At 37.1% G+C, this 27,950-nt stretch overlaps 1 protein-coding gene across 10 annotated transcripts in view; it reads right to left on the bottom strand.

Annotated features, from left to right (window-relative positions):
* Positions 1-27,950, bottom strand: part of CLEC16A (C-type lectin domain containing 16A) — a 62,762-nt gene that overhangs the window by 31,575 nt on the left and 3,237 nt on the right. For all 10 annotated transcript variants that reach the window (XM_052680392.1, XM_052680395.1, XM_052680399.1 and 7 more), the window contains exons 2-18: positions 26,332-26,460; positions 25,004-25,137; positions 24,105-24,253; positions 23,207-23,312; positions 21,311-21,434; positions 20,221-20,395; positions 19,518-19,571; positions 18,677-18,790; positions 15,505-15,733; positions 14,089-14,218; positions 13,060-13,160; positions 12,706-12,828; positions 11,233-11,342; positions 10,737-10,781; positions 9,171-9,221; positions 6,941-7,069; positions 3,227-3,347 (exon numbers count right to left, since the gene is read on the bottom strand). In XM_052680392.1, the coding sequence (XP_052536352.1) occupies positions 3,227-3,347; positions 6,941-7,069; positions 9,171-9,221; positions 10,737-10,781; positions 11,233-11,342; positions 12,706-12,828; positions 13,060-13,160; positions 14,089-14,218; positions 15,505-15,733; positions 18,677-18,790; positions 19,518-19,571; positions 20,221-20,395; positions 21,311-21,434; positions 23,207-23,312; positions 24,105-24,253; positions 25,004-25,137; positions 26,332-26,460 (2,024 nt within the window). The remainder of the gene's footprint in view (positions 1-3,226; positions 3,348-6,940; positions 7,070-9,170; positions 9,222-10,736; positions 10,782-11,232; positions 11,343-12,705; positions 12,829-13,059; positions 13,161-14,088; positions 14,219-15,504; positions 15,734-18,676; positions 18,791-19,517; positions 19,572-20,220; positions 20,396-21,310; positions 21,435-23,206; positions 23,313-24,104; positions 24,254-25,003; positions 25,138-26,331; positions 26,461-27,950) is intronic.

The following is a 27,950-nucleotide window of genomic DNA, read 5'->3' as shown; positions in this document are numbered from 1 at the left end:
ATTCATTACTGTGAAACTGTGTTAGTTTGAGTACACACAATTTTAAAGCAGGCTGAAAGAAACTTGAAAGACAACCACAGCAATCCATTAAAATTAAATACTTTTTTCTAGCTAAACACTTAACAATTCCACATAATTAGAAGAGTATTTGGGGAAAATTTTAATTCATACACAAATGGTAAAAGAGAACGGAGCCAAGAAAACAAAGGGAGTCATGTTGATAACACATAAAAGCCAAGGGAACTTGGTGACCTAGAACCCCCCGGTGCTCTGTCACTAACCAGAAATGCAGACTGTTTTCAGAGGAACAGCAAATACCTTTCTTTAGAAAATAGAATTTCACATGAAAAAAGGATTGGGGTGGGGAAGTTTCAGACAGACTGCAGGTGACAGACACATCCTTTCAGAAGCCAAATGCATTTGCTGTAAATGCTATGGACGTGCCTTATTCTTGGGAACTGAAGAGTTAGCATGACAAAACCAAAACTGGTATCAGATTATTTAAGCTTTAATGAGCAAGGAATTTAACGTAAGGTTTTGCTTTGAAACTAAGGCCAGTTGCATAGAAGAGCTTAGAAGATTCTGTACTTTTATTAAGCTATGATAACGATACAAAGCAAGCCCTTCTAAAAGTCATTTTGTTGTATTTTTGCAAAGAAAGTCTAATGAATAATTCTTTGTGAAATGAAGAATGCATCAAGCTTTTAGGAGCACCCTCGTGACACTGAAGTTATTGTACTGATCTACTGCACACCCAGCTCTTATGGGCTACATCAGCTGATACCTGCACTGTCATATGGCTACAGTTTTCCCAAAACAGGAACTTCACTTACATGGTAACTAACAGGAAACAGATAGTTTTAATTCTGGAACAGTCTGTAGTACAAAGATGTGCTTACTATACGGTTTATCTTATGCAGTGTTTGAGTTCTTATATCTAGTACCTTCTCTGAAACTGTTTTATCAACAAACATAAAGGGTTATCAGTGTTAAGAAGCCCTGAAGCCCATTAAGGCTTTCAGCATTTACAAATGTTTCAGAACAGGACTCTGGAATACTCTGAACCCAAGCCTTCTCAGTTTGAGACCTTTTACTGCCTCTTTCATTTTTTAATCCAACGAGTCCATCAATTTGTTTATTACTATCAATGGATAGTAATTCCAGCCACATTTTCAAGAACTGAAGTAACTTGAAGTGGAATTTAGGGTTGCTGAATGTTGTGGCAGAAATGAGCTTATCGACACATGAGCCATAACACCACACAGAACAGTAAAGTTGTCAAATATACGGTTTTGTCCAGTATTAAATACTGCTTTAGTGCAACAGTAAAGAGACTAAAGAACACAGGTGAAAAGATATGGAAATAGTGCCTAAGCTGCCTGACTACAGAAATGCAATAGCTACTAAGATAAAGAAATCAAAAGATTGATTTTTCAGAGCAACTTCTCATTTCAGATCTGAAAAGAAAATAAAGGCAAAGCATTACTGTCAAAGCTTATTAAATAACAGAAAAGAACATTCATAATTCATTAGGCAACTAATGAACTATGAGAACCTTTTGGTTTTACACTAGTCAAAACACACCTCATTTACACTCCTATTTCCACTTTAATGCTGCTGAAGGACCATACGCTACAGTTACAAAAAAATGACTGAAACAGGAAGTGAGATTAAATACATTTCCAGTGATCTGATCTGAGAATATAGCATCATTTCCGAGATTATGAACAGAAATGCTGCAAAATGAGGCTTACAACCAGCCTGGATGCTACACCTCCAAGATTCTGGATTTACAAACACAGCTCTCTGGGTTTCATCCAAGGAAATTACAAGTTTTTGGGAAACTGCCTCGGAAGGAGAGTTCAAAGACTTCAGCTGTTTGCAGCAAAGAAAATGCACACTAAGTGAAAATACTGCATGAACACAACCAACCATTTTCCTGGCAAGATGTTACCCAGAGTTTTCAAGAGCATAACAGCTACTTTTAAGAGATGGCCTAAATAAATCTGGCTTCCTTCATAGCATAAAATAAAGTGATTTCATGATTCACTCAGCACAACTCCACAAATCCTCTACAGAGACTGGACGAATCCTACAGAAGATATTTAGCATGCTGGATGTCTTTAGCTGGCAGTCCAACAAGAGCTTGAGCTCCAGCAGGCAGGCTGGAGACAGTTAACGCACAGCCTCCCTGCCAGACAAAAAAACCCAAAAACATTTTCAAAGAGCACACAGCCTTTTTGGTAAGATATGCCATTTCCCTCATTATTGTGCCAGACCCATTGCAGTGAACCTTGGAGTTAAAAGTTCTGCAATTGAACCAAATGGTTTTATGGATGAGTACATCAACCTTGACAGAGCTACAGCACTCTCCCAGGGAATTCTAGAAGCAATTTGAAACTTTAAGTCCCTCAACTGATCTGCACATAATCTCTACCCAATTTATTTATACAATCTGTTTTGACTCAAAATTGTCTCCAGACCAGTAGAATGCATGTCTCAGGGAGGGCAATGGAACCAATTTTTCTTCTTGATTTCAAATGCATGTGTATGCATATGCAAGTGAGTTTATATATACATGTATATAAATAGCATCTCTTATTCTGCAAAAACTGCTTCCAGTTAATTTAAGAACACATTTTTTTTCAGTAGAAGCTGATTCATTATTTCACTCTATCCTCTGCAAAAGAGTCGACGTTACAACAAACTCATCTGAAACAGGAAACTGAGTTAATTCTATACTAGTAATCCATCAGCAATTCAACACTAATGTACATTTGGACAACTTTTTTTTTTTAGCCTAACAGCTGAGAAGTGTTATAAGCAGTATAACGTACTGTTCTTTTTTTTCAGATAAGTTTTTTTGGGGAATTCGTGTTCCTTTCAAAATAAGCAGTCATGGAAGTTTCAAAACTAGAACTAAAACCTTCAGATAGGAAAAAGACTTCAAGGTTTGTGTAAGGGTAAAGTCTGAGTCAAAAGCTGACATTTAAAAAGCAAGAATTTGTACCATTTGAACATTACTTTCTTAAGGACAGATTAAAAAAAATGCTTCTGACAACATGGTTTGCTGTAATGGCAGCAAATTACACAAGCACTTTATACATTGCTCTACCATTTTGTTACTAAGCACGTGAACAAATTCCCATCTATTGTAACAAAGGTGGGTATGCTATAAGAAGAAAGACCAAAAGGAATCAATTCGGGAAACGGAGAGACTACTTACTCAAGTCGAGAACATCATCTGTCTTTATCAGATCTTCCTCCCTTGTCAGTGGTAACTGAGTCTCTGGCTCGCCTTGCAAGTGCAACGACAACGAACGAAGCATAAAGAAAACTCTGATTGCCTTGAGAAATTAAAAAGACAATTAAAATATTGCTGCACTCAGAATCTTACAAACATAGACACTTTCACAACCCCTGAGTTTGCTGCCATGCAGTATGCTTACTTTTTAAATTAACAAAACTTAGTGTGATTTAAAAGTCAACTTAAAACGCGTATAGAAGAAGTCAATGCATGTTTTTTGTTTTTAGAAGCAACAAAGCTTTTACTCACTGGCACAGGCCAGGGACAGTGACAGGCAAATCATCACAAGTGCTGCGTAAGCAAAGACTAAAAAGTTTTGTCATTTTAAAAAAATCATTTGAAAACTGATTTCATTTACAAAATCTGCTCCAGACAAGCAATCACACTCACATTGTGAATTTAAAACAGCAGAGTAATTACAGTCAGTCAAGTTACAATGTCCAACAAGTTTGAGAGAACACAGTGGGGATTCCCGAGTGTTAATCTGCAGTGCTCACATACACCAACCTCCTGTAAGAGCATTCTCAGAAGACTTTTATATTCCCCGAAGGCTTACATCAGGGCAAAGCACTCAAAGCCACACTAGCCTTCAACATCTACTCTGTGAAATTTATATTCTTGTTTTGATTTATAAATTAATGACACATGGTATGCAAAGACTGGACAAAGCAGCAAAGAACAATCATGATTTTATTAAGACTTTCTGAAAGGCACCTCTTCTACTACAAGAACTGTTCTTTCTGTACAACAAATGCAAATCATTGTTTAATGCTACTGTTGCTTGGTGCTGTTTTTCCTCTTTGCTTTAAAAAAGAACTTCCAACATAGGAATCCCATGGCACACAGTAAAGTGGCTGCTGCTTTACTGTAAAAGCACTGAATTCACAAACTGCTGCAGCGCCTGAGCCTTCCCAGTTAGCAGCAAGCATTACAAAAACCTGCTTAAACTGCTTTGAGGCAGTTTGAGAACTCTTTACCCCTTTGTATTTTTAATGACAACATAGCTGTGGATGCTGTGAGCCAGAAACAAGCTTGGCCAGCTGTCATACTGGCAATGCTTTCAGAAACTTCTGGCAGAACAAAATGAAGAGAGGGATCTCATGTATCTGACATATACGATGTGACAACAGATGAATTTGATATGCTGTTGAAATCTAGTAGGGGAAGAACGTGATTATTTTGGAGCAAAAACTAAAAACTGTATCTAGAAAAAAAAAAAGTGAGCATTATCCTACGAGTAAGAGCAGAGTCAGTTGATCATAGAGATAACCTCTCCCATCTGGGGAGATTGCATTCAAGGGTAGTGTGAATTTGCTGAAATTAAATAAGATTAATATAACAGTTTTACTACCAGGTGCTTCAACAACAGTTAATGGTACTGAGATTACTAGTTTCCATATTCAGTCAAAACCAGCATTATTCTTGCATTTTTATTAACCCTAATGTAATAGTCACCAGGGCTTTTTATCTTCCAAAACAATTTAATTCAAAGGGCAGCCATCACTCAGCCTTTCACTTACGTCCCCACAACCCTCTTTCCTTCCTACATAGCGTAAATTGTCCTCACATGCATTCCCCATAGATCTACTGTCACTCATCTCCAACATGTAATTGAATAATCTACAAGAGTAGAAAAGAAAATTAGGAATTAGCCCTTGCAAGAATGAAAGAATGCCAGATCAGAAAGCAACTACAATGTTAACCTTACAAGTTACGGCCCAAATCTGCTTACAATATCAATACAAACCAGAAAGCATGAGATCTGACTTTGTAACTACTGACTTCAGTAGATCTCAGGGTGGCAGCAGAACAGTTCCAAGGCCAGTAATTTATTTTTTTTTTCCCCAACTGTCTTGTTTTCAGAATCAGATAGAAACAAACATGAAGAGCTACCTACCGTAAGCTATTATACATACTAAATTTTGTGCTGATTCTTTCATTTAAATATGCAAACTATATGCAAAGGAATACCAATACACAGAGAGACATATCAAAATCTCACTATAGTCCCATGATATGCATCCTCAGAGGTAGTTCAAAACCTTCTCTCAAAAGTCTCTGCTTACTGTGTCAAGATGCAGAGTTCAGCACATACTGTTCATTAGTTCCCCAAGCAGGCATTAAATGTGTTTGCATTAGTGTAGGTAAGCAATACTGTCTTCAGGACCATAGAAGTCAGAAGCAAGAAATGCAGCTCCTCCTAAAGCTGTTAAAAGGAAAATAACTGCCATTTACAGGGACTTTCTACAGGAAAAAAAAAAGAAGTGAAAATATAAAAAGATCTGATTTCCAAGCTAAGAGCTCATGATATGATCAAAGTATGGGACTTCTTCACTTGCTAACAAAACAAAGCTTGACAAATTTTTTGGAATCATGCCACAGGATGCTCAGAATTGAATCAGAATTGAATCAGTAATTTAAAACTGTCAGCAAAAAGAACTCTAGTAGGTTAAGCACCAGCAGCTTGTCACAAGATGCTCCAGAAATTCAGCTTACTGGCACTGCAGTTCAGCAGCAGTAGGAGATAAAGCAAAGCTTAACAAGAAGTAGCTGGAATAGGAATTCTGAGAAATTCTGGGAAGGCGTAACGACAAGAAAGGACAATTCTGGGAATTTCTGCTGATAAAAAAAGGCTCTTCCACTGCAGATAATTTACAGGAATATTTATGTTTTGGATTTCCACTAATTTATTACATTAAAAATACGCAGTAGTTTCCATCAGAAAGAATTTCTAGGTACCATTCCTGCTTAATACCTCACAAAAAGTATTCCAAGAAAACATCCCAGCTTTCTAAGAATACTTTCCAAGATAATTTACTGTACTTTATCAAAAAAGTTGCACTGGTAACAACAGTTGTGTGGCTTATAAATAGTATTGAAAGAAAGACTATTTGAAAGATAACTGGAAATCTATATTTTTTCCTTCAGCAGCACTTGAATATACTTTTGCATACACTTACACAAATGCTAAACTCCTCATAGAACAGCACTTTCCAAACAGCATTATTGTGCAGTAATGCATTATTAAGATGTAAGCCCTGTAGCGCTGGTATAAGACACTGCTGGATGCAGGCCAAAACTGACTGTTGCAAGAAAACAGACATTGATGTGGTTATCTGTGTCAGCATCATCTCTACAAATCGTGTCAGTCAAAACATGAACTATTTTGCTATCATCCTCCTCATTCTCAACATCTCAATACTGAATTAATTTGGGCAAGATGAATGTTCTTGAATAGAATTATATGCTTTGCTATGTCAAGAAACACAACCAAAGCCTGGTTTGCTCCATACTAAACTAATATAATTGAAGACTGAGATATCAGACAGCAATGAAATAAATAATAAATTAGTAAAGGTAATAAAGTGTCTTTTTATGTGAATTTCTTCGCTATTGCCTGAAAATGAAAATCCCAACACAAGAACATATTGAAGGGACTACAAGAAATTAGAAAAAAGGCTTTTCCACCTTGGGAGAGGTGAGTATGCTCTACTCAGTTCTGTCATTAAACTTCTATGATGTTACAGACGAAGCTTTCAGTCAAGCAGCTCTCAAGGAAAAACACCTGTATTTCCAAAATTTTTCAAAGCCTTTGAAACATGTCATGAATGAAAGGAAAAAGGCCTTACTTACCCTTCGTGTTCTTTCCACATCTCCACAAGGCAATCTTTTCACAAAATCAATACCAGTCAGTGGTGTTCCTGTTGGAGGCAACAGAATTGAGGCATCCATCATCAAGTACTCCACATTCATGGGCTTAATCTGTAAAAATATTTTAACATTGATTTGTTATACAGAAAGCTACAGTTTGCATTTTTACTTTCAAATACAATTTATGATCTCAGATGGAGAGGAAGGAGCTGTCACAGAGTTCTGAGAATTTTTGATACCACCCATGTTATTTTAAGCAAGCAATCTCCATTTAAAATTCTAAATTCGTTCATTGTTCCCTAACACACTGCTGAAGCTTCCACACTGAAAAACCACAGCAAAAAACCCTGAAAGATTAGAGTAGAAAAGCCATTTCAAGAGTACTAAAAAGCAAGGTCTGTCATGTCTGATTTCAAGTTTTGACTCAAATTTATAACTATTTCAATAACACAAAGAAAAAAAGTTTCCCATAACTTCTCTCCTGAAAAAAGATATTCTCCAGTATCTAACAATGCAATAGCTTGGAGACTACACGCTTCCTTCCATATTTTCATGGTTAAATGATGTTTGAAATGTCTATACTTCTGTAATTTTGGGCAATTTCATCTGATGTCTATTACACACATACAGAAGACGTGAGGTTTTTTTTTTTTCTTTTTGCTAGAAAAATACATGGAATCAATAGAAATCCCCTTGCAGAGTTTGTATGATATTTTGTGCAGAAGAAAAGTGCCCTTATGTAGGCATTCTAGAGCGGCCAATAGGACCTGGAAGCATTCCTGCTCACTTTGCCATGATCACACTCTGTAACAGCAGCAGACTAAAACAAGATTCAGAAATCTCACAGCACAGATTTGAACAGCTGCCTTCCGTGCATAAAAGCTCAAAAATAGTCTCTATCCAATCGTTCCTATCTCAGAAAATTCATCTTCAGTGTCTAAAGCACTGGATTAGCAAACCAAATTAATGTGTAGAAAAATACAGAAATCCAAACATATGATACAAGTGAGAACACAGAACTAAAATTTCTGACAAGTAAATAACTATTTGTGATGCAATAGCATAGTCATTTAAACAGTGTTTGTACTCATCAAGGTGAAGAACATGAAGAAAACTCCTCATCGAGCACTTTTTCCTTTGCCATTCGGATAGGATAACTGTACTTCTGTCTCACTGAAGCTCCACAACATATTATTTGCACACTTCAACCAGCAGGACTCCATCAGTGACACTCAGCACTTAAAATTTGCTCTGCAAATTTTCTAACTAGCCAAACAAATACGCTTTAAAGAAAACAAACTTTCAGGGTGTAACTCTGTCTTTTACAGTAAATGATTAAAAAAAAAGAAAGCAGTTTCAGAAAATGAGATACTTGTATAACAGAAAAACCTACATACAAACTAATTTGTAACATGACAACAGTGCTAACTTCAGTGCCAGTTTTCAAACTAGAAGCACATCAACACTAAAGTAAAGAATAAGATACTGATTAAATACTCCTATTATTTAAGCTAGTAAGCTAGTAAGATACTGCAGGATGCTTCTCATATTAAGAGGTGCTGCAATACACCAACCGTAAATTGTCCTTTTTCAAAAAGACAAAGTGCCTGCTGATGAAATCCCTGTAACATTGCTGCGAGGAAAAGAAAGATCACTTCATGTGACAACTCAATTCTTAAACACTAACCTAAGAATTTAAACAAGTAGTTGCTTTTTAAATGCATTTACAGCTTCAATATTAACTGAGATTCAAGACAAAATTTTACTAAGAAGTCCACAGCAGTGCTCCACAATTGGTAATGTGCTGCTCTTTGAGGGGACAGAGCTCCCTGTCCTCTGCTGATAAGTAAAGTGGCTCCAGTTAAACTTGAAACCATGCAGGGCTTCAAACAGACATAGGAAGATTATGACTTTGACTTTTAACTATTATTTTCTTCAGTTGTTAAACAATCTAATATCTTGGTCCCTAGGATGAAGAAGTTTTTGTATACCTACTTTCAGAAACAGACGGTGCTTTTTATTTAATAAAGAGCTGTGAAGTTTCACACAAATGATTTATGCAAGTGTAGAGAATTCCTCAGAGGAATTAAAACATTCTGCTATTCTACTGCTAGATACAACAGACACATTCAATAGTTTCCAATAACTACTTGTTTCTGTCTTGCATCCGGTTTGGAAGATTTTGGGAGGAACTCATACAGGTGTCACTTACTGTCATACTCCGATATTCATCTTCAAACATATCCAGAAAAATTTCTTCTCCCTTTTATTAAAAAATACAAACGAAGACATAAAATATGAACACATTATGAATCCACAAACACTGCTAAAGAGACATGCTTGCTCTTGTTTAATTGTGCAGTGGGTGTAGGTGGCAAGGGGTGAGCAGCAGGGGTGACTTCTAGAAGAAACCAAGGCTGGTCACAGCCAGTGCTCCAACAGCCCCACCACAGCCAGGCCCCACAGCAACACTGGCTGTGCCTCTGCAAAACAGATTTCAGGAAGAGCAAAATGCTGTTCAGGAGTAAGGGAGATGAAGAAAGGGTGGTGAGGTGGGCAGGCAGAGAGAAATAGTCCTGCATCACCAAGGACAGAGGAGGAAAGGAGATGCTCCTGGCGTTGGAGCAGATCCCCAAAGATAGCCCATGGGGACCATGCTGCAGCAGCACAGCAGGTGCCTTAGTCCTGAAAAAAACACAGTTTGTGGAGTGTCCATGCTGTGGCCAGTTTTTTTCCTGGCTAAGGGCAGTAGCCCACAGAGAAGATCCCCACTAGAGCAGGGGAAAAGTGTGGGGAAGGAGCAGAAGCAGCAGAATGGAACTGCTACAGATCAACAACAGCCCCAATGTCCCATCCTTCCTGTGCAGTGGAGGGCAAGAGTTAGAGGAGTTGGGAATGAAGGAATGAAGTTGATCTGGGAATAAACAGAGAGGTGAAGGAAAGGTGTTGTTCTCACCTAGTTAGGTCTTTGTTTCATGCTATCCAATTTAATTAGCAGTAAGTTAAATTTTATCCAAGCTGAATCTGTTTTGCCCACAACAGTAATTATTAAACAACCTCTCTATCTGTATATGAACCTACATGTTTTTTTTTTTTTTTTTTTTCCTCATCTGGTTTTCTCCCAGTCTGTTGAGGAGGGACAGTGCGAGAGCAGCTGGGTGTCTGGCAGCTGGCCAAGGTCAACACACCACAAATTATGGTTTTATTTTTTATTTTTTACTTACTGGAAATTAAAAATAACCCTGCACCTTCTTCCTCAAGAGAATTCCAACACAAATTGGAGGAGAATTTAGACACTTCCATATAAGGGAAAGTAAATTTGTAACTAATAAGTTCATGCTTAGCGCACATTGTTTGCAACACTAAAAAAAAAAGCAAAAAGCTGTAGAGGTCTCAAAATAAGATTAAATAAAATTTAAGATCATCATTTTGAATGAGATACAAACAAAAAGTAATGCCAAAAAGAGGCATCTTCTGTATTTGTGCCGTTAGTAAAATCCAAGAAACTTTCCAATGGTATGGCAGCTCCACAACATACACAGCAGCTGCAACAAAAGCAGGACTACTCGTTTGTCCCCTGATGCAGAGCCTATGGGACTTCTCACACCCTTTTTGTGAAGTCATCAATGCGCTATGTGAAATGTAGGAAGGAGAGAAACCATCTAAAACTTCCTTCTCTACAAGAAACATGTAGTGCTTTCTTGGGGAATTAGACTGGTTTTAATTATTTTAAATCCACGCGTAAAGACTCGTTTCTTACAACCCTCTGCGTATATACCTTATAGAAACGGCGAAGGAGATGAACGCCTTCTTCTCTTGCACCCTAGAAAAGAGAAAATAACCATTTCAGGGAGTAAAAATACCATTTAATCAGAAGTAACATTTAAAAAAATGCACCCAAACTACTAATATCCCCGTATGCATAGCCTTCAGCTCAGAATTTGATGTAACAGTTCTAGCACTCACAGCTCAGCTGAGCTTGTTTGTTTCAAAAGTACTTCTCTTCACATTGCTGAGATGGTTACCATACACTCTTCAGAGAGAAAAATGAATCTAACTATTCAGAGTTAATCAGCAAGCTAACAGCAGACTTGTGAATGGTATACAGAATATTGCTTCTTTCACCATATGGAATCACCAATGGAAGATATTCTAGAAGCTCAAGTTTCACATTAAGCTTATTACAATAAGAAACAAAGACATTTGTGCTATTATACAGCAAGATGCAAATGCAAGTAATGCTGAAACTAGTAACATGAAAGAAGAATACTAACCTCAAGGCATGCAAGATGAACGTCTTTTATTATGCTGCCATTTTTAGAAAACACAAGCTGCTTCAGCAACAGACAGCCAAGTTCTAGAGTTGCCAAACGGATTTTTCCATCTATGAAAAGAGAATTTTAATATAAGAAACAGTAGCATCCATCATACACACCCAGCCTGACAAGGGTGGATGTATGGTGTGGCTGGCTGTAAGAAGTGAACTAGAAGAGTTATTGGGAAGAAGCAGAACCACGCAACAAGACTGTAATAAAGATGTATTTCATTACAAAAGCCACTGAAACCAAACACCTTAGTTAACTGGAAACACAGACTGAATTATACATCAGGGGAGAATCACAGGTGGCTGGCATGGATAACGTTACAAGATGAAGTGATGCTTTGTACAGAGCATGCTAGTAAAGCACAGGCCTTCCTCACATCCAGAGGATTTAAGCAAAGCCTGGACGCAAATATCCAGAGAGGTCAAAAGGAAAGAATGTATTGAGAGTTTAAACGTTTATTTTCAGGAGAATTATTAAAAAGTCAGAAACACAAAATTGGAGAAAAATGTGACAAAAAATGTGCAGCCACAAAGGCCACTGAAGGACAGCAACAAGGTGCATCCCATGGAAAAGACCTTCAATGCAGCATGTTGTCCCACTGCAGCCCATGGAGAAACATGTCAGAACAGATATCTGTACTGCAGAACATGAATGACCCTGCACCACAGCAGGAGGATAGGGGCTGAAGAAAGCTGCAGCCACTGGAGAGCCCATATAGCAGACTAGATTTCATTCTGCAGGCAATCAATAACAACAGTGCATCAGTTGCAGGGGAAACTGGCTCCACTCATTTAAAGTTTTAATAGGGGCAGCATAGGTGGGAGGAGCTGTGACTTGAACTTTTATTGTGTTTCCCTGGAATAGTTCATTAAGCCTTCTATCCCTTATTTTACAAAAAGTTGAAGTTAAGAAAAAAATGTTTTTTGCATAACAGTTCAGAACTGAAAGCACAATACATAATTAAAAGAAGTCATGGGAAAGTTTACTATTAGCCTCCAGAAGCAAAGGACAGCTATAAACAGATTCATTTCTTGTGTATATTTTTGAAGACCACTTCTCCCCTGGCAGCAGTGCTACAATTAAAGGTGCCACAAACCATATTTTCAGGATGAAATTATACATTAAGCTGAAATCACTACCCATCTCATTATTCCTTGTTTGATGTTTGTTTATTCAAAAAAGTGGAGAGAAGGAAAGTTAAGACAACAGATGCCTCTATAGTTCTAAGCATAAAAACAACTATTCAGCAGAAATGCAGTTACTGGTTACTCAACAACTGAGAGAAACCAGTATTTGTCTTTCACAGCCCATATTTACTTACTGTTCAACAGAGAGCATGTTAAACACACACTTTCATCTCATACACAAGAGGTTAAGTAGCTTTTCAGCTTGTGAAGAAAACAAATATTATAAATGTGATACCTGGTTGTGCAGCATAATTCATTATTCTGATGAGCCCTTCTGCAAGTACATGATTATATGAATTTCTCTCTTCAGCATGTTGAGCAGGAAGCTGAATTCTCTCCAGCTTCACTGGGTCAATGCCTTTACAGGGAAGAAAATGAAGTAAATTAGAAAACAGGACTATGCCTAAAGGTAAGCATTTAATAGATAGCAATGGTTTTCTTGGAAGAGTGTTATTAGCAATACAAAGAAATTCAACACCAACTCGCAAAGTTATCACAAGCAAAAGGAAGAACAACAGATTAACCACCTTTGGGGATTGTATGTACCAAAAACCACATTTCATTTATTTTCTCTAAGGAAGTGGCTTACCTTTATTGTGTGACATTGCATACAGAAGACAGAGCACAAAGAGGGCATAGTAATCATCTTCAGCACAGTCCAGTGCATTATAGACCATATCAAGAAAAGGTCTGCGGAAAGGAAAAACTTTGAATTGGCCAAGAATAAGACAACATTTACAGGAAAATCAATAACTATCCTGCTCTACATATAGGGAGTGAAAGAAGTCTACAGTAATGCACATTTTCAGGCATTAAAGCAAAAGGACTTGTTTGAAAGTACTCAGATTACAGTATTGTCTCATACTACATTCTGACATGAATTCAAACATTTTTACAGGAATGGTTTCATAATACTTTTCCAAGATCTACCTGTTCATACACTCGCTGGGTTTGTTTGCAGCACATATAATACGTATGCAGAAGCATTGTACAGCTTCAGTGCATACGTACATAATGAAGTTCAAGAAGCTGCAATCACTGTTGCATTAAAAAAGAAAAAAATACCTACCTTAAAAATTCAAGCACTAAGTAGAGTTGAAAAGCATTTACTAGAGCAAGAAAGAAATTTTCACTAACTTTCACTAACACTTGGAGCAAGGTAGGCTATCCTACAACAAGCTGTCAAGAACTGCACACTCAAATGACTAAAGGAGAAAAAAATGAGAAAGAAAGAAACATTTGAATGGAAAAGTTAAATTTCAGACTGCAGAAGTGTTTTGGTCTCCTAGGTTTAAGCACTAGCGATGGTTTAGAAAGTTCTGCAATGAAAATTTTTATGTTTAACTGCGTTAATATTTGGCAACCCAACTTCACCAACTTTTGGTATCACAACTGCTACAAAAGAAAGCAGCACCTGAACAAAGAAACTGGATCATATCCCAAACTGATCAGTAAAGAAGCAGTATTCTGCTTTCCTATTGCCTCCCATCTTACCGTCCTACGAGAACACTTGTAAATTTAACTGGAGGCAGATTTGAGACATCCCATAGAAGAGATGAGAAAGTTTAAAGGAAGGCAAACACAGAAGCAACTCAACAAGACGTTACAGTTCCCATACCTGTTCCAGTTTGTTATCTCACTTCCAGAGGCAGCAGCACTCTTTTCTTCATCCGTTGTATTCTGTTCTGTCACAGCAGAGATGGACAATTCTGAGAGCTTGCATCGCTCCATGATGACCATCTCTATTTCTATAAAACAAAAGTTGGTATTTTTAACAAACAGTTTTTGCAAGCTTTTTCCACTTTGCATTAGAAGCCACTGATGCAACTACAAGAGGTGTAACCACAGCCTCAAAAAATGAATAACTGAATGTAGACAAATTTTTCCTCATGATAGAAAAAATGCTTGCTTACATTCCTGTATGAAAGTTAATCCTATAAGAAATTTACACATACATACGTGAAAGAAAACATGCAAATTATTTTGTTCAATAAATAAATAGCAGTAAATCCCTTCTCTAAACCACGGGAATAAAACACACAGAACATTATTTGGAAAAAATAAAATCACAAAAACATTGATGAGTGCTAACAGAGAAAATGGAGTTTCCCAGAGGGTGTGAATGGCTTTCTACTGTCAGAGCAAACAAGGTACCCAGTCCCACATGCTGCAGGCTTTTTGGTAGTACTAGCTTTTACTTACGAGGTTGGACAAAGACTAATAAATGCACCAGTTTACCCAGCAGATCGTGTCATGCTGAAAATTATGGCAATGTACCATCAGCTATTTGATGCCATTTAAGGAAAATAAAAATCCTAGAAAGTCTTATCAAAAAAGGCAACCGTGTTTGGACAGAACTGTCCAAGAACAAAGGTCTTGTTTTTAACTCCTTTTATGCCATTCTCCACATTTTCTCAGTACATGCCTATTTTCTGATGTACCCACGTCTTCTAGTTACTATTAAGATAAACAGTTATGATGTGCTATGAAACCACTCATCTTACAGAACCAGTTCTTAAGGCTCTTAAATCCTCTTAAGGCTAGTATTAGATCAAAAGTTCTGAAATTTAGCAATAAAATAATCTCCGTTTAAGACATTTCCTTCAGTTTTTAGCAATTGCATGTTTTCAAAAAAGTAGTATCAATTTTAGCATACTTGAATCACCGAAACATGCACAGAATACTCCTGACCATCTTCCACATTATTTTCTTTACTGAATAAAAAAAGGTAAACAATGCAAAGGTCTACAATGAGGTCTACTTATAAAGCTCTCCATAATCAAAGGCACAAAAATCAAAGGCACAAAAACAGCAGGTAGATACAAAGGCATTTTTATGGTTTTCAATCAGACTAAAAGTACACCTCCTGATAGAATGATTTAACATGAGAAAAAAAACACAGCCAAAGAGAGTGAAATAAATTAGTACTACCATGTTACCTACTGCAACAAGAGACCAAGCCATGTAATACATCAAAATTAGATGCACACAGTACCCAAATTCTAAGAGCACTTTTATTTGCTAATGTACACACCTTCATTTTCACTGCTTGTTCTGATGCCTTTTGAACTCGCTTCTGTACTTTTAGTTTTATCTGAGTCATCTTGGGTATCTTCAGATTGTCTCTCCTCCTCGTCTTCTTCACCAACATTCTTATAGTTGGGTCTTTTCTGCACTCTCTTCTTCCCCTTCTGTTTATTAATTTCAAGAGACCTCTCAAGTGTTTCTGTTGGTTTTATGAAACATCTGATACTTGACTTCGCCTACAAACATTAAGATTTTACACTGAGCTACAAGCAAGGCGTTTTTAACTCTATAAAAGACACTTCAGTTGAAAGTTTTGGAATTAAAAACTTAAATTTCAGACCAGTTTCAAAATGCAGGAAAGCAGACCTTGGAGAAACAGTGCCAAACCAGCGAAAGTTGTACCCAAAGTAACATAACCTAAAGACTTGCCATTAAGGAGGATGCCATTTCAAAAAGAAGAATAAAGCAAATGATCAGCTTAACAATGCAGGGTTCTTAAAGCCATATTTTGCTTCTTTGAATTTTGCTTAACAGGTAAAGCAGTTAATACAAATAAAATTAAATGACCATATTCAAATAGGATAAAGGCAGCAAAATCAGAAGTGTCTGTTGATAGCAATGTATTAATATGAAACACTCAGAGCAAAGCAGTATTCAGTCAATACCTAATTTTCCTGATAATCACTTCATATATGAAAAAAATAAATGAAGATGACAACCTCTGACTTACAGGGTTTTACAGAAACAAATGATTGCTTCAGGAGAGTCTGTGTCATCCTAACAACAGCAAACAATGCACTCTTACAGAGAGACGAAAAAAACAAGAACCACTTTGACCAGCGAGATTAACAGCTTGGTTTCCCATCCTTTTGCAGACTGTTTCTGAGCTGCAATGCTTTGAGCTCCCTCCACGTTTGCTAGGGCTGCCACTTGGATTATGGGCACAGAGCTCCCAGCCAGAGCTACACAAACACCACAGAGCCAAACTTCTCTGCTACTGGGAAGTGAAACTAGACTGGGGGCTTCCCCCAGCACAGGCTGAACCTGAACAAAGCTCTTACAGAAACTTCACTCCTTTTTAGATCTTGATATTTCAATCACATTTAGCTGACACTGGCTAAACCATTCAAAACTTGAGGGCAAGCAATAGAAAATATAAGTAAGACTAAATACATATACTGGGATTCCATTCCTTGCCCCATGTGACTCAAGCACTAAAGATGAAGAGTTCAAAGATACCTCAGGAAAAATGTTGGGAAATAAACCCTCACTCCAATTAGTAAAGAATACATTGGAGGGTGGGGGGAAAAAAGAAAGAAGGAGACATTAGGAATGACTGCATGAGGATGAAGCCAAGCACAAGTCAAAAGGCCGAAACACTGACCTGAATCCTCTGACTCACAGGGTTTTACAGCAATCCTGCATGTCTCCTTACACTTGTCACTGAAATAAGCTACATGGTAGGAGGAATATTTCACAACACTGAAACAAACAATTCAACCCACACTGTGCAATCTACTGCACATCTCTCCCTGTAATTTCTCACATATTTTCAGATATACCAAACTACAGTTTGGACAGATTATAAATTAATTGGAGTCACAACCAAATTACTTTTATTGGTGGCTTCTGGTCAGAAAAGTCGTAAGAAAAGGGAAGGGCACGTTAAGTCCTATTCTTTATGGAAAAAAATGACATATGCAAATTGCAAGAAGCTTTTAGATTTTCCCCTCCCTGCATTTACTTTTTACACTGTTTTCTAGAACTATTTAACTACTTCATGAAGAATGCAGGTATTTAATACCCTTGTATTATAAGCTGCTGCTTGTCATATGAGCAAAATAACAGAAGAGACATTTGAGTGATACACTGATAAACACTGAAGTATGGTCTGGTCCACTGCAAGAAAGAATACTGAGCAAAATACATATCCTGTGCTGCCAAACAAGGCTAAATAATTAAAACAATCTCAAAAAAAAAAGTTAGCTTACATTATATATAATTTGCTTTTTCATTTAGAGATACTGTTTTATCATACTTTCAAAAAGTGTCTATCATATTTATAGTTTCTAATTTATAATTATAATTTATCTTGTGCAGTGTGTGCTAGTAAAATAATTAGTAACAACTTCTAATGAGAAGGAGAAAGTAGGTTAAACAAGGAATTGAGAAACACGAATTAGGTAGAACTGACCCACATCTGAATTACGTAGGAAAACAGACTTCACAGGAAATAATATAGAGCTGAGTGTATTTCTACTAATATCACTTAATGGCAGAAATAAAAGGGAAAAATATGTAAAGGAAAAAGCATCTTAATTCAGTATACTTCTCAAACTCCAAGGAGTAGCTTCACATTCCCATTTTCAGGGCCCATGGAACAGTAAGGCTGAATTTACTAAAAAATACGGTTCCAACCATGGAGTGGCAACAAAGCTCCACCTCTGGTACAATTCTGCTAAGCATCTACCCTAGAAAGCCAGCCGCCTCCTGTTTGGTAGCTGTTCACGTGTGACAGCACGCAGTGTGTGCACCATGCATCACAGGACAAGTAAGAAGCAGCAATCTAGAACAGCATTATAAACATGAGAACAGATGAACAGGCATTTAAAGGAAACTCCTACTATTCCTCACATTAATGTAAGCACAAAACATGTGCTACAGATATTCTGCAACTCTGCACAGTAAACAGAGCAGGAAAAAACCTCCCTTCCACAACATGTGCTATCTCACCCTTTTGCCACAGATTTCCTAGTAACAAAGCCACTTCTGCTCAAGGAGCACACAACAGTCAGTATGCAACTAGTACAAGGTCAGACATTTCCTAACGCAAACAAGAGACTGCTTTATCTCATAGCACTCAGTCAGCTCCACTGGCAAAATGTCAGTAACCAGAACTGAACCTAGGCTGGATGATAAAAGTACTGGAAGACTTTGCAATCTGACCACCACAGAAAAGAGAAATGTGGACAAGAACATAATGTTGCAGGTCACACAGAGTATTTTTTTAGCAGTCATATTTAATGATTTTTCTGCTCTTATCTCCTAAACGCTATTGCCTTAACTTCAGTTTCAAGATGCAGGCATTTCTAGCTAGTTTCTTGATATTACTGGTATTTCAAATAGAATATTTGCATCTTAAAAGAAGGAAAATATCCACATATTACTTGACCACTTACTGAGTTTTTCTGAACATCTTGCTCAGCTTTAGAAGAAAACACAGACAGGTCACCATTAAGTATAACCTCAGCCAGTGAGTTCACCAAAGGGGCATAATGTATAATAAGAAAAACCTGTTAAAACAAAGGTGGAAAGAAATATTTGACACATTACAAGACACGATTTCTCCACTTCAATCACTGAACAAATTCCATTTGCGTCCTTGTTGAACACTGGTATCTTAAGTTTACATACACAGTAACATTAAATTATTAACACTAATGGTTCATGAAATCTGCTTCAAAACACATAACTCCTCTAGAGCATAATTCCCTCTACAGATATTCTTGTTCCTTCTATATTATTTTTTATTCTATGTTCTTTTCCTACATTTTAAGCTACCTAGTTTTAATAAAGAAAAACACAAGCCATGAAACAGATCAATACTCCCTCTGTTTTCCCAAGAGAATATCTCAGATTTAGGTAGATTCAAACTGCACTGCATGTCTAGGAGAACCTCATCTGTAATTCTACAAATCCTGTCCTGAAATGCTGCATGACTCCATTGTGAGCTGTTTATGAAGTGCTGTACACAAACGGATGCTCCAAAAGCTGTCACTGTGTGCTACAAGATCCCCAGAGGAACCGTGACTGAAGAAGCTACTTAAATCTGTCTTAAGGAAAAATGAGCTATTATTTTTTATTTTTAATAAGAAAACTGGAAAGTGTTCAACAGTGTGTTTGCCAATTTTTTAAAAATGGTTTTGTCAGAATAGATGACAATATGGTAAATAATATTACATATTATAACACTGCAGCAAAACACATTCTGAAATAGGACAAAATAATTCAAATACATACTTGAGAAAGAAGATAGAGAGAAACTTGGAGACTTATTTTTGGACGCTCCCCGCCCTAAGGAAAAGAAGTTGTAGAAGTAATACAAAACAATGATTTATTTCCATAAAGTTAAAGCACTGACACTGATTAAGATTTTATTTAAAACGAAGTTTTTAACCTCGTATTGTTTCGCATTGTTTCGGATATTAGTGGATATTACCGCTAACGATGGTGCTCTTTAAAATTTACTTATTGGTAAACAATTTCAAATGAAGACTCTCCAGTTAAGAACACCTCACAGTCTACAAGCTTAAAAATGGCTTCTGGTTGTTCTCAGTCACAGCCCCTTTAATAACATCGCAACAGATAAATAACCCAGAATTAAGTTGGTATTTCCTACTCAACCACTCCTTCACAAGTTTTTTCTGATAGCATTCATTAAAGAATTGGCTGTTACATAAACAATTATATAAACAGTGAAGTATTATGTATAAATAAAAAAAAATAATATTGACATTTTAATAGATCAAACAAATAACAATGAACAAAAGTGTTCAAACTATAACCTACCTCCTCCCCCTACAGTCCCTATTTGTTTCAACATACAAACATAGGCATCAACAGTATTAACCAGGTGTATTCCTTAGTAGGGTTAACAGATTGCTATGCATACTGAAGGCAAATAATTCCTTTACAACTTACAGATTTGCATGTATTCACTTACCTTATCTTGATTTACTAATGAATACACATAGAGGGGAAGAAAGAGCCTATTAAGTAGGTGGTCTGTCAGCACATCATTTAAAAATTCACAATTAATGATAAGTATATCATTAAGGTAATGCAAATGATCAAGATGTTCTGCTACCAGGTCACTCAGCTTGCCCCTATTCCTGTGCCTGAAAAACAGAACAGATAAAGTCTCAGGTAAGTAAAACTTTTTTTTAAAAACTTGATGACTTTAATCATTCAAGTTCCATCAATTGCCTTGTGCAGACTGACAGCCTAAAACAAATGTTTTCACATCCAATGCACTAATGCAGCTACCAAACAGCATTCAGGCATATGTTTTCTTTAAGAAGCACATATGAAGTCTTTCCTCCAGTTTTCACAAGTAGTACTTTTAACAAGTTTGCTTCCCACTGCCAGAATCTTCTCAGAAACCAATCATAAAAAGGTTTTCTTTCTAAAAAGAAAACATCTGTTTTATTACACTTCTGCCTTTTCACTTTAAGGAAGTATGAAACAATCACCCACTGTGAGTGGGAAGTAAAGCAAGCAATCTTGGTTTACCTCCGGTTATTTAACCTGAAGCAACAGAATATTTCCACAGTTGATAGTAGTACACGACGTGGGAATTTCATTGCTTACAGTTCCCATATTAAATAAAGTTCATCTTTCCAACTATTTTCTTTTTTTTTTTTTCTCCTACAGTATCTTTTTCTGAGAGCTGTTCTGCTGGGATAGTACTCAGAAGAGAAACACACAAAAGAGTTACTAAAACTGAGAAGCACAAAATCCCATCCGTGTTCTGAATTCCTACTAAATTCAGCAAAATTAAAACAAAGATGAAGAAAAGGCACGTTGTCCAAGAATGATTTACTTGTACTGACATGAGTACAGATAGAGGACATCACTGACCACTTAATCCAGTGCACTGATAGCACAAATCTGTGAAAAGAAAAAGCTTCAACTGTCTGCAAACTGTCTCAGACACCTACTGTCTGAGGTGGACCACTGCAGACAAAGTGAGGCGAGCATCAGTGTCCAGGAAAAGCATTTCCATTCAATAAATGACATTTTAAAAAGCTTACTCTTCATCAGTCTGCACACAGTTATCCAGTTCAATCACATGGCTTCCAATAAACCAGACAAGGTTGGAGAAATAAGGGACTGCAGTTTTATCTCTAATGTAATGCAGCATAGGTTGGTTGTCCACTGCAGAGAAATTGTAAGAGAAAAAAAATCAGTTTCCACTCCTTTTATATTTAAGGATTTTAAAAATAAATATAAACAAAAATCTTCTGAATTTTGATTACATGCCAGCTTTTCAAATGAGTATATACCTGAGATGGTCTTATGCATGAAATGGACATCTACAAAAGCATCACATCAATTCTTAATTGGCTTGAAAGAGCCTAATATTGATATATTTACATGTCTGAAGACAAATCTAGTGGAATTCAGAAAGAGTTTTTAGCACATTCCTTAATAAAAAGAAAACAATGCGGAAGAATAAAGCAGTAATGCTGAAAGTCAAGCTAGTTAAGACTTACATGACACTGCATTAAGGAACACAGGAATCATCAGTGAAGGAAGGGCAAAAGAAACAGACAACAGTTAACAGGATTAGGAACTGGGATAGTGACATCCTCCAAAAGGGTTTAAGAAGCTAAAGCACAAAGCATCTAAACTAAAAGATACAGGGTAGGAGTTAGATCAGAACATAAGCAAATGGATCATCAGAAAGTTATGAACCCTGAATATCTGAGCAGTTTTCCTACTCTAACCTTCATATTGCTTCAAAATCCTAGAAGTTTATTTTTTACCATAAAAGCATTCAGTCATGTAAACACACACTAACAGGATATGAAATCTGCACTTAGCTCTGTGAGCACACATTTGGTTTTATAGCTGATGAGCAAAAAACGAGTACCAAGTACCTCTTCCTCAACGTCCAAAACAAAACCTGTCCCTAGCAGTCAATGCTACAAAGAACCAGCCTGCTATTGATGCTACTTGCAATGTGAATTGTCATAATGCTAAAAAAAAGATCTTACGCTCTGATGAAAACCATCACCAAATCTTTATTTGATGCAAAGTTGTTTAAATTCAAAATGCAGTTTTATTAAAAACCTATTAAAAAAAATACACACTGCACAAACATATTTCATAATTTATACTACTATCTACAAAGCATGTTGCTTCCAGGAGTGGACAGTATGCATATACACTATTTTTTCCACAGAAGTCACTGATATTTTCAGTCTCTCACATGGTTTATAGATTCAGGGAAAAATTCAGTGAGACTTTGGAGGATGGGTAGTGCAAACCCATTCTCAAAGCAGGGCTAACTTCTCATTCGAACCAGGCTGCTAAGGGCCTCGTTGAGTTTTTAGGATCTCGAGTAACACAGATCCATCACCTTTTCAGGAAAACTTGTGGCAGTGTTTACCTATTCTCACAATTCAATTATTTTCCTTATGCCCAACTGGAATGCCCAGTACAGCAATTAGCTACTGCTTTCATTGGGTACCTCTAGAAATGATGTAGGTCTGTTTCTTCACACTGGAGTGGCTGCAGTACCTAGGAATGCTACAGTCATATTCTATTGCACTTTGAAATGAAGTGACACCACCAGTAAACTCACTGCTTTATATACTATAAAACTCAAGTTCATAAGTAAGTTAAAAAAACCCGACATACTTTATGTTCTCAAATTTCTTTTGCTTTTAAATTCATCCACACCACAATCTCTCCTGGAAGATAAACTGAAGTTCCTCATGTAAGCTTGGTACTCTTTCAGTGCATTTTTTAAATCAGTCTCACATGTGAGATAGTACTATTTACAAGTACACCTACAGGCTTAGATTCTGTTTCATAAAAATCAAAATGTGTACCTGCAGCACATCAACATGCTTAAGTTTCAAATCCCACAAAATAAACAAAACCCCTCACACGTGCCATTTCTTTAGATATAGAAAGCATACCTTTGTAGACATTTAAAGTTATAGTCCTAACAGCAATCCTGACCATGCTTTCTGGGTGGTTAAAAAATTTAATGGCTTCTGTGTACAAAGCGAAGTCATTCGTGTGCTGCAGCAAGAGAAAAGAAAGCATAATGAATTAACCACGACATGGACAATACACCTGCTGGAATTCTGTATGAAGAACGCTTTCCGTGCACTGCTGAAATACTTCTACTCTCAACTTAAGTAACTGAAATTACTTCACAATGCACAGTCAATTGGCTCCGTAGCTCTGAATTACAATCAACTGCTTCGAGCATCAAGAGGTTTCCATGTTAGCTCTGCACACTTTCAGAGCTTTCACGCCCTCTTCTGGCAAAAACGGGCACGGAGCAAGGATAACCTTATTTCACCTTCAGCCTTTGATCAGCTCTTACCAGACTTCAACTAAGCCTCCTAAAGTCAAGTGGAGAAAAAGAAAACAAGGCACAAACAAACTGAATTCTCAATGAAGCAGACTTCAGAATTGCTCAAGCAGTCCAGTTTAACACTATCTTAGAAACCTTCTTTACTATGCTTCTGCAGAGATCCCCACAACTTAATTCTCAATCATTGAGACTAAAATAAATTCAGGACAAATAATTCATTAGACAAGTTTATACTTCTGACACAAAATGTTCAAGAAAACAAATGCATTCTTCTCCAAGAAAATGCTAAAACAAAGAGGTGTCAAAGTCACTTCTATATTTAATGAGAATACGATTTTTCTATGATCAGAGATGATTCTAAGCAAGTTGGACAAGTTTAGACAGAAGACTAAACAAAAAATGTGCCAAACTGTCTTCAGTGCTTTTGTTTTTTGTTTTTTTTTAATTAAAAGTCCTCTCATCATTATACAGCAACTCCTCTTCTTACTTACCTCATTGTAAAAGAAATGCACAGTATGATTGTTGAGTTTCAGGGAAAGAGTTTTCAAAAATGATATGTAATATGCCATGATCTCCTCATCAGAAAAGTCAAACTTATGGACAATAATAGAATTCACATAGTTATTAGAGAGCAAGTAGTCTGAAAAATAAGAGACATTACAGAAATTAATCAAAACAAATCAGTATGTAAGTAACTGCATTTAACACACCAGCTAGCAACAAGCTACCCAGTGCTTTAAGGTAACAACTAAACAACCCAAGTGATGGCTGCATGCAGAAACAGTGATTTACTGTTCCCCTGCAGGTGTCTTCACTGCCAAGAACATCTGTTAATTGAGAAGAGACCATCCCTCCTTAGTTCAGTACTAAGTAACACTTGTAACACACACATGCAGAATTCTTCTCCCCCCACCCCCAAAATTATATACTTCCAAAGGCCTTCACATGACTTCCTCCTCTTGCTAGTCACAGAACACTTTTAACCAATAATTAATTCTCTCTCCTCTTTGTTTCTGAAAACACCGAAGTAAACACAATGGGCTGAATGCCAGTAGGGAGAACAGTTCCAGTACAAATTAGATGACAGAGTTCTGCTGCATAACCTGCAGCATCAATGCAAACTTTTCAGACCATGACCAATCTGCTGACCTAAAGAACACCTTTAAACATATAAAATGCTTCAGAAGTACCAAACCACTGCATTAATGAAAATTCAGATTAAAAGGCAAGCTAGAGTCAAATTACAACATTTTCAACAGTGTTTAACTAAAAGGAATATTAGGAATTCATAAAGACTGTTCTGAAGGGGCACTAGAACTAAATTGTATGAAAGTGTATTAAATCAGATTTTGATCATTTAATCCTGAGCAGTTCCAAAAGGTGCCCTTACACAGCGATGTTTCATGACTGATGTTCTCAAAAAGGATGTTCAGAGTCTGCAGCAGCTGCACACACACGTAACGGCCGGACTTCTGGCGCAAGATGTTCAAGAAGAAAACAAACATATTCTTCTCCAAGAAGAAGCTAAAATAAAGAGGTGCCATCAAGTCACTTGCTGTATTTAACAAGAACATGATTTTACTAACATTAAAGATAATTCAAAGCACATTGGACAAACAGCACGATCTACATTTATGCAAAAATATCGTGCAAAGCTTTATCTTCAAAATCCTCAAAACCTAGAACATTTGAACAGTCAAATTATGCAGTAAAACAACATCAAAACATAAGAGTTATGTTATTTATGTATAAATTCCCTAACTTGCACTCACAGTTTTGAAGGGAAAAGCTTCTAAACAAAGCCTGTTTTGTTTAATACTCATGTATCCCTATTATGCTAATCCACCTCGTCTTCAACACTGTGGATCTGACTTCTGATCACAAGTTTTTTGGCGTTTTGTTTTTTGTTTTCCTGCCCATGGTCTTCCATCTGCATTCATTAAACCACAGTTTCTGCTATCAGCCTCAAATCACTATTTTCAACTGCCTATCTTTAATACCACATTAAGTGTGCAACCAAACAGGAAGCAAGAATTGTAAGCTATAAACAAATACCCAGCAGACAAGGAGGAAAAAGATAATTTAACAGGAAAATTATGGTCTCTTTCCTAGCAGGTCATCACAAATACATATCTACAGCTTTTATTCTTCTGTTGGTTCGTTTCTTGTTATACTTTTATTTGCATTAAAAGAAGGAGAAAGCTGCTAAAATTCCCTCCAGTAGAGAAGGCTGGGAAAAATTTCATGAAGGTACAATACAGATAGGAAGAATCAATACCCCTTTTCAAGTTATTTTTACTACCACACTATTTTACAAGGATTAAAATAATATCTAATATATGTTACGTATCATAGCTAGAACAAGATATCCATTAGGAGTATCACAGAAACTATGATGAACAAATGAGCATCATTTCATTTTAACAGAGGCAGTGAATAAATCTGAGCACTACTAGGTTTGATTTTTTTACCTATGTCAAAAGATGTGAGTCAGAAACGGTGTACAGAAGGAGCTCTGAAGTTGGAGCTCTCATTAACAGAAGCAAATTCTGTTTCATGACACAAGAATGTGATCCTGCTTAGCTCTCTACTACAGGACAGGGTATTTTCACGACCATCAGTAGGAAACTGTCTTGGAAAAATTTATCTTTGAAAGCCAGGAATCTGTGTAACTCATCATTCCCCACAGCCAGAGCTGAACTGCCTGCAGGCACTTACTCAAACACGGAGCTGTCATTCTGGTCCCCCCATATGAGGATCTCTGTTATAGAACGGATAGTTTCCACCAGGAGATTGCGGTTGTGATCTGTCACTGTTGTGTTTTTAGTCAAGACATGATACATGTACCTAAAAGAAGAACAGCACAATTAACACACTGCCCACCACTACTACAGGCACCACGGTTGTCTCTGGCCCCTAACTTAACATAGATACACATGTACAAGCAATCTTTCTCATCACTATGCAATTTTAAAACACTCAAATTTCCTTTTAATCCTGAAGCAGAGTGAAAATAACTGTTAAGCACAATGAGACAAGCAGAATAACCCCTAATCAGCCAAGTGAATTGGGAATGCTTGTGCACATGCTAACACAGGAAGGAGAACTATGCAGTATTTGTCCCTCAGTGCTTCTCACAGCAACTCAGGGAATTTCTTAGAAAGCACCTTAAAGTCGAGGGTGCAAGGAGCAAAAACCAGCAAACAGCAGCAGCAGGTAAGTGTGCAGCAGCAGGTGCTGGGAAGTAATTTTGGAAAGAGACTCATTAGAAAGCAGCCCTTCTATTGGCAGCAGTGACACTTCACAGACTGCAGCTGGTTTGACTGCACTGTCACACACCATTCATTCATTCAGGCCATATTTAATCAACTCTCTGCCCTCTCAAGTTCAGAAATACTGGTCAGAAAGGTGGCAAATTACAGCTTTATTATCTTACGAGTCAAGGTTTGAAGGCTGTCTAATGAAGTCTACAAATAAAAGTACAGATTACAACAGGTAGCAAAAAACTACATGAAGTTTGAAAAGCTTGTGTTATGTTTCTGAATTTTACGTGGTCAAGCAAGTCTGTCTGTCTTCTTCAGAGTAACACACACCAAAGATCACTTCCCTTCTTCGTACAAAGGCACAAAAGCACAAGAAATACTCCTTTCCTTCCTCTGTTGTTTTTAAAATGCATTTATACAATAATAATAATGAAAAAAGAAGAACGTAAGAGTTTGACACACACACATTGTATAAGAAAAATGTAAACTAATTAGAGAAATTTCACATCACCTTAAAGCTGCAAGAGCTTCAATTACTACATACGGATCACAGGCTTGTCTTTCCTCTCATAAATCAATATTTGTTTTCTGAACGCAGGGGTGCAAACTGCTCAGGTTGAAACCATTCAAGGTTGAGTTGACTCAAACATCTCCTGCAGTGATAACTCTGGGTTGTGTGCTGCTCCAGAACAGAACAGCAATGAATGCCTACAAATCCTCTGCAGTTAATGTATGGATCACAGTTTAAGGTTCCTGCTGTGGATACCGACAGTGGGACGGGACACAGTGAAAATGGGAGAGTTTAAGCCTGACAGTGTAATTCTGAAAGTAATGACACTACAGCTACTTCAGCCTTCCTACTTGAAGTCAAATGCTCATAACTGTGATGATATTTCACAGCAATAAGTCACATTATTGCAAATTTGGGAATGAAGTTCCATCCAGCAGCAGAGCTGTGGTCAGCACAAATGACGGTAAGATTTATGTACCATTCTTGAACCTCCTGTGGGGATGGAACGCGGAGCATTCTGAAGAAGCCAGACTGGTTTGATAGCCAGGAATACACTATGCCAA

This window comes from Tympanuchus pallidicinctus, unplaced genomic scaffold, assembly GCF_026119805.1.
Source record: "Tympanuchus pallidicinctus isolate F22 unplaced genomic scaffold, pur_lepc_1.0 scaffold18, whole genome shotgun sequence".
Lineage (NCBI taxonomy): Eukaryota > Metazoa > Chordata > Aves > Galliformes > Phasianidae > Tympanuchus > Tympanuchus pallidicinctus.
Note: the sequence above shows the minus strand (reverse complement) of the source record. Positions and strands in the feature narration are given on the sequence as shown.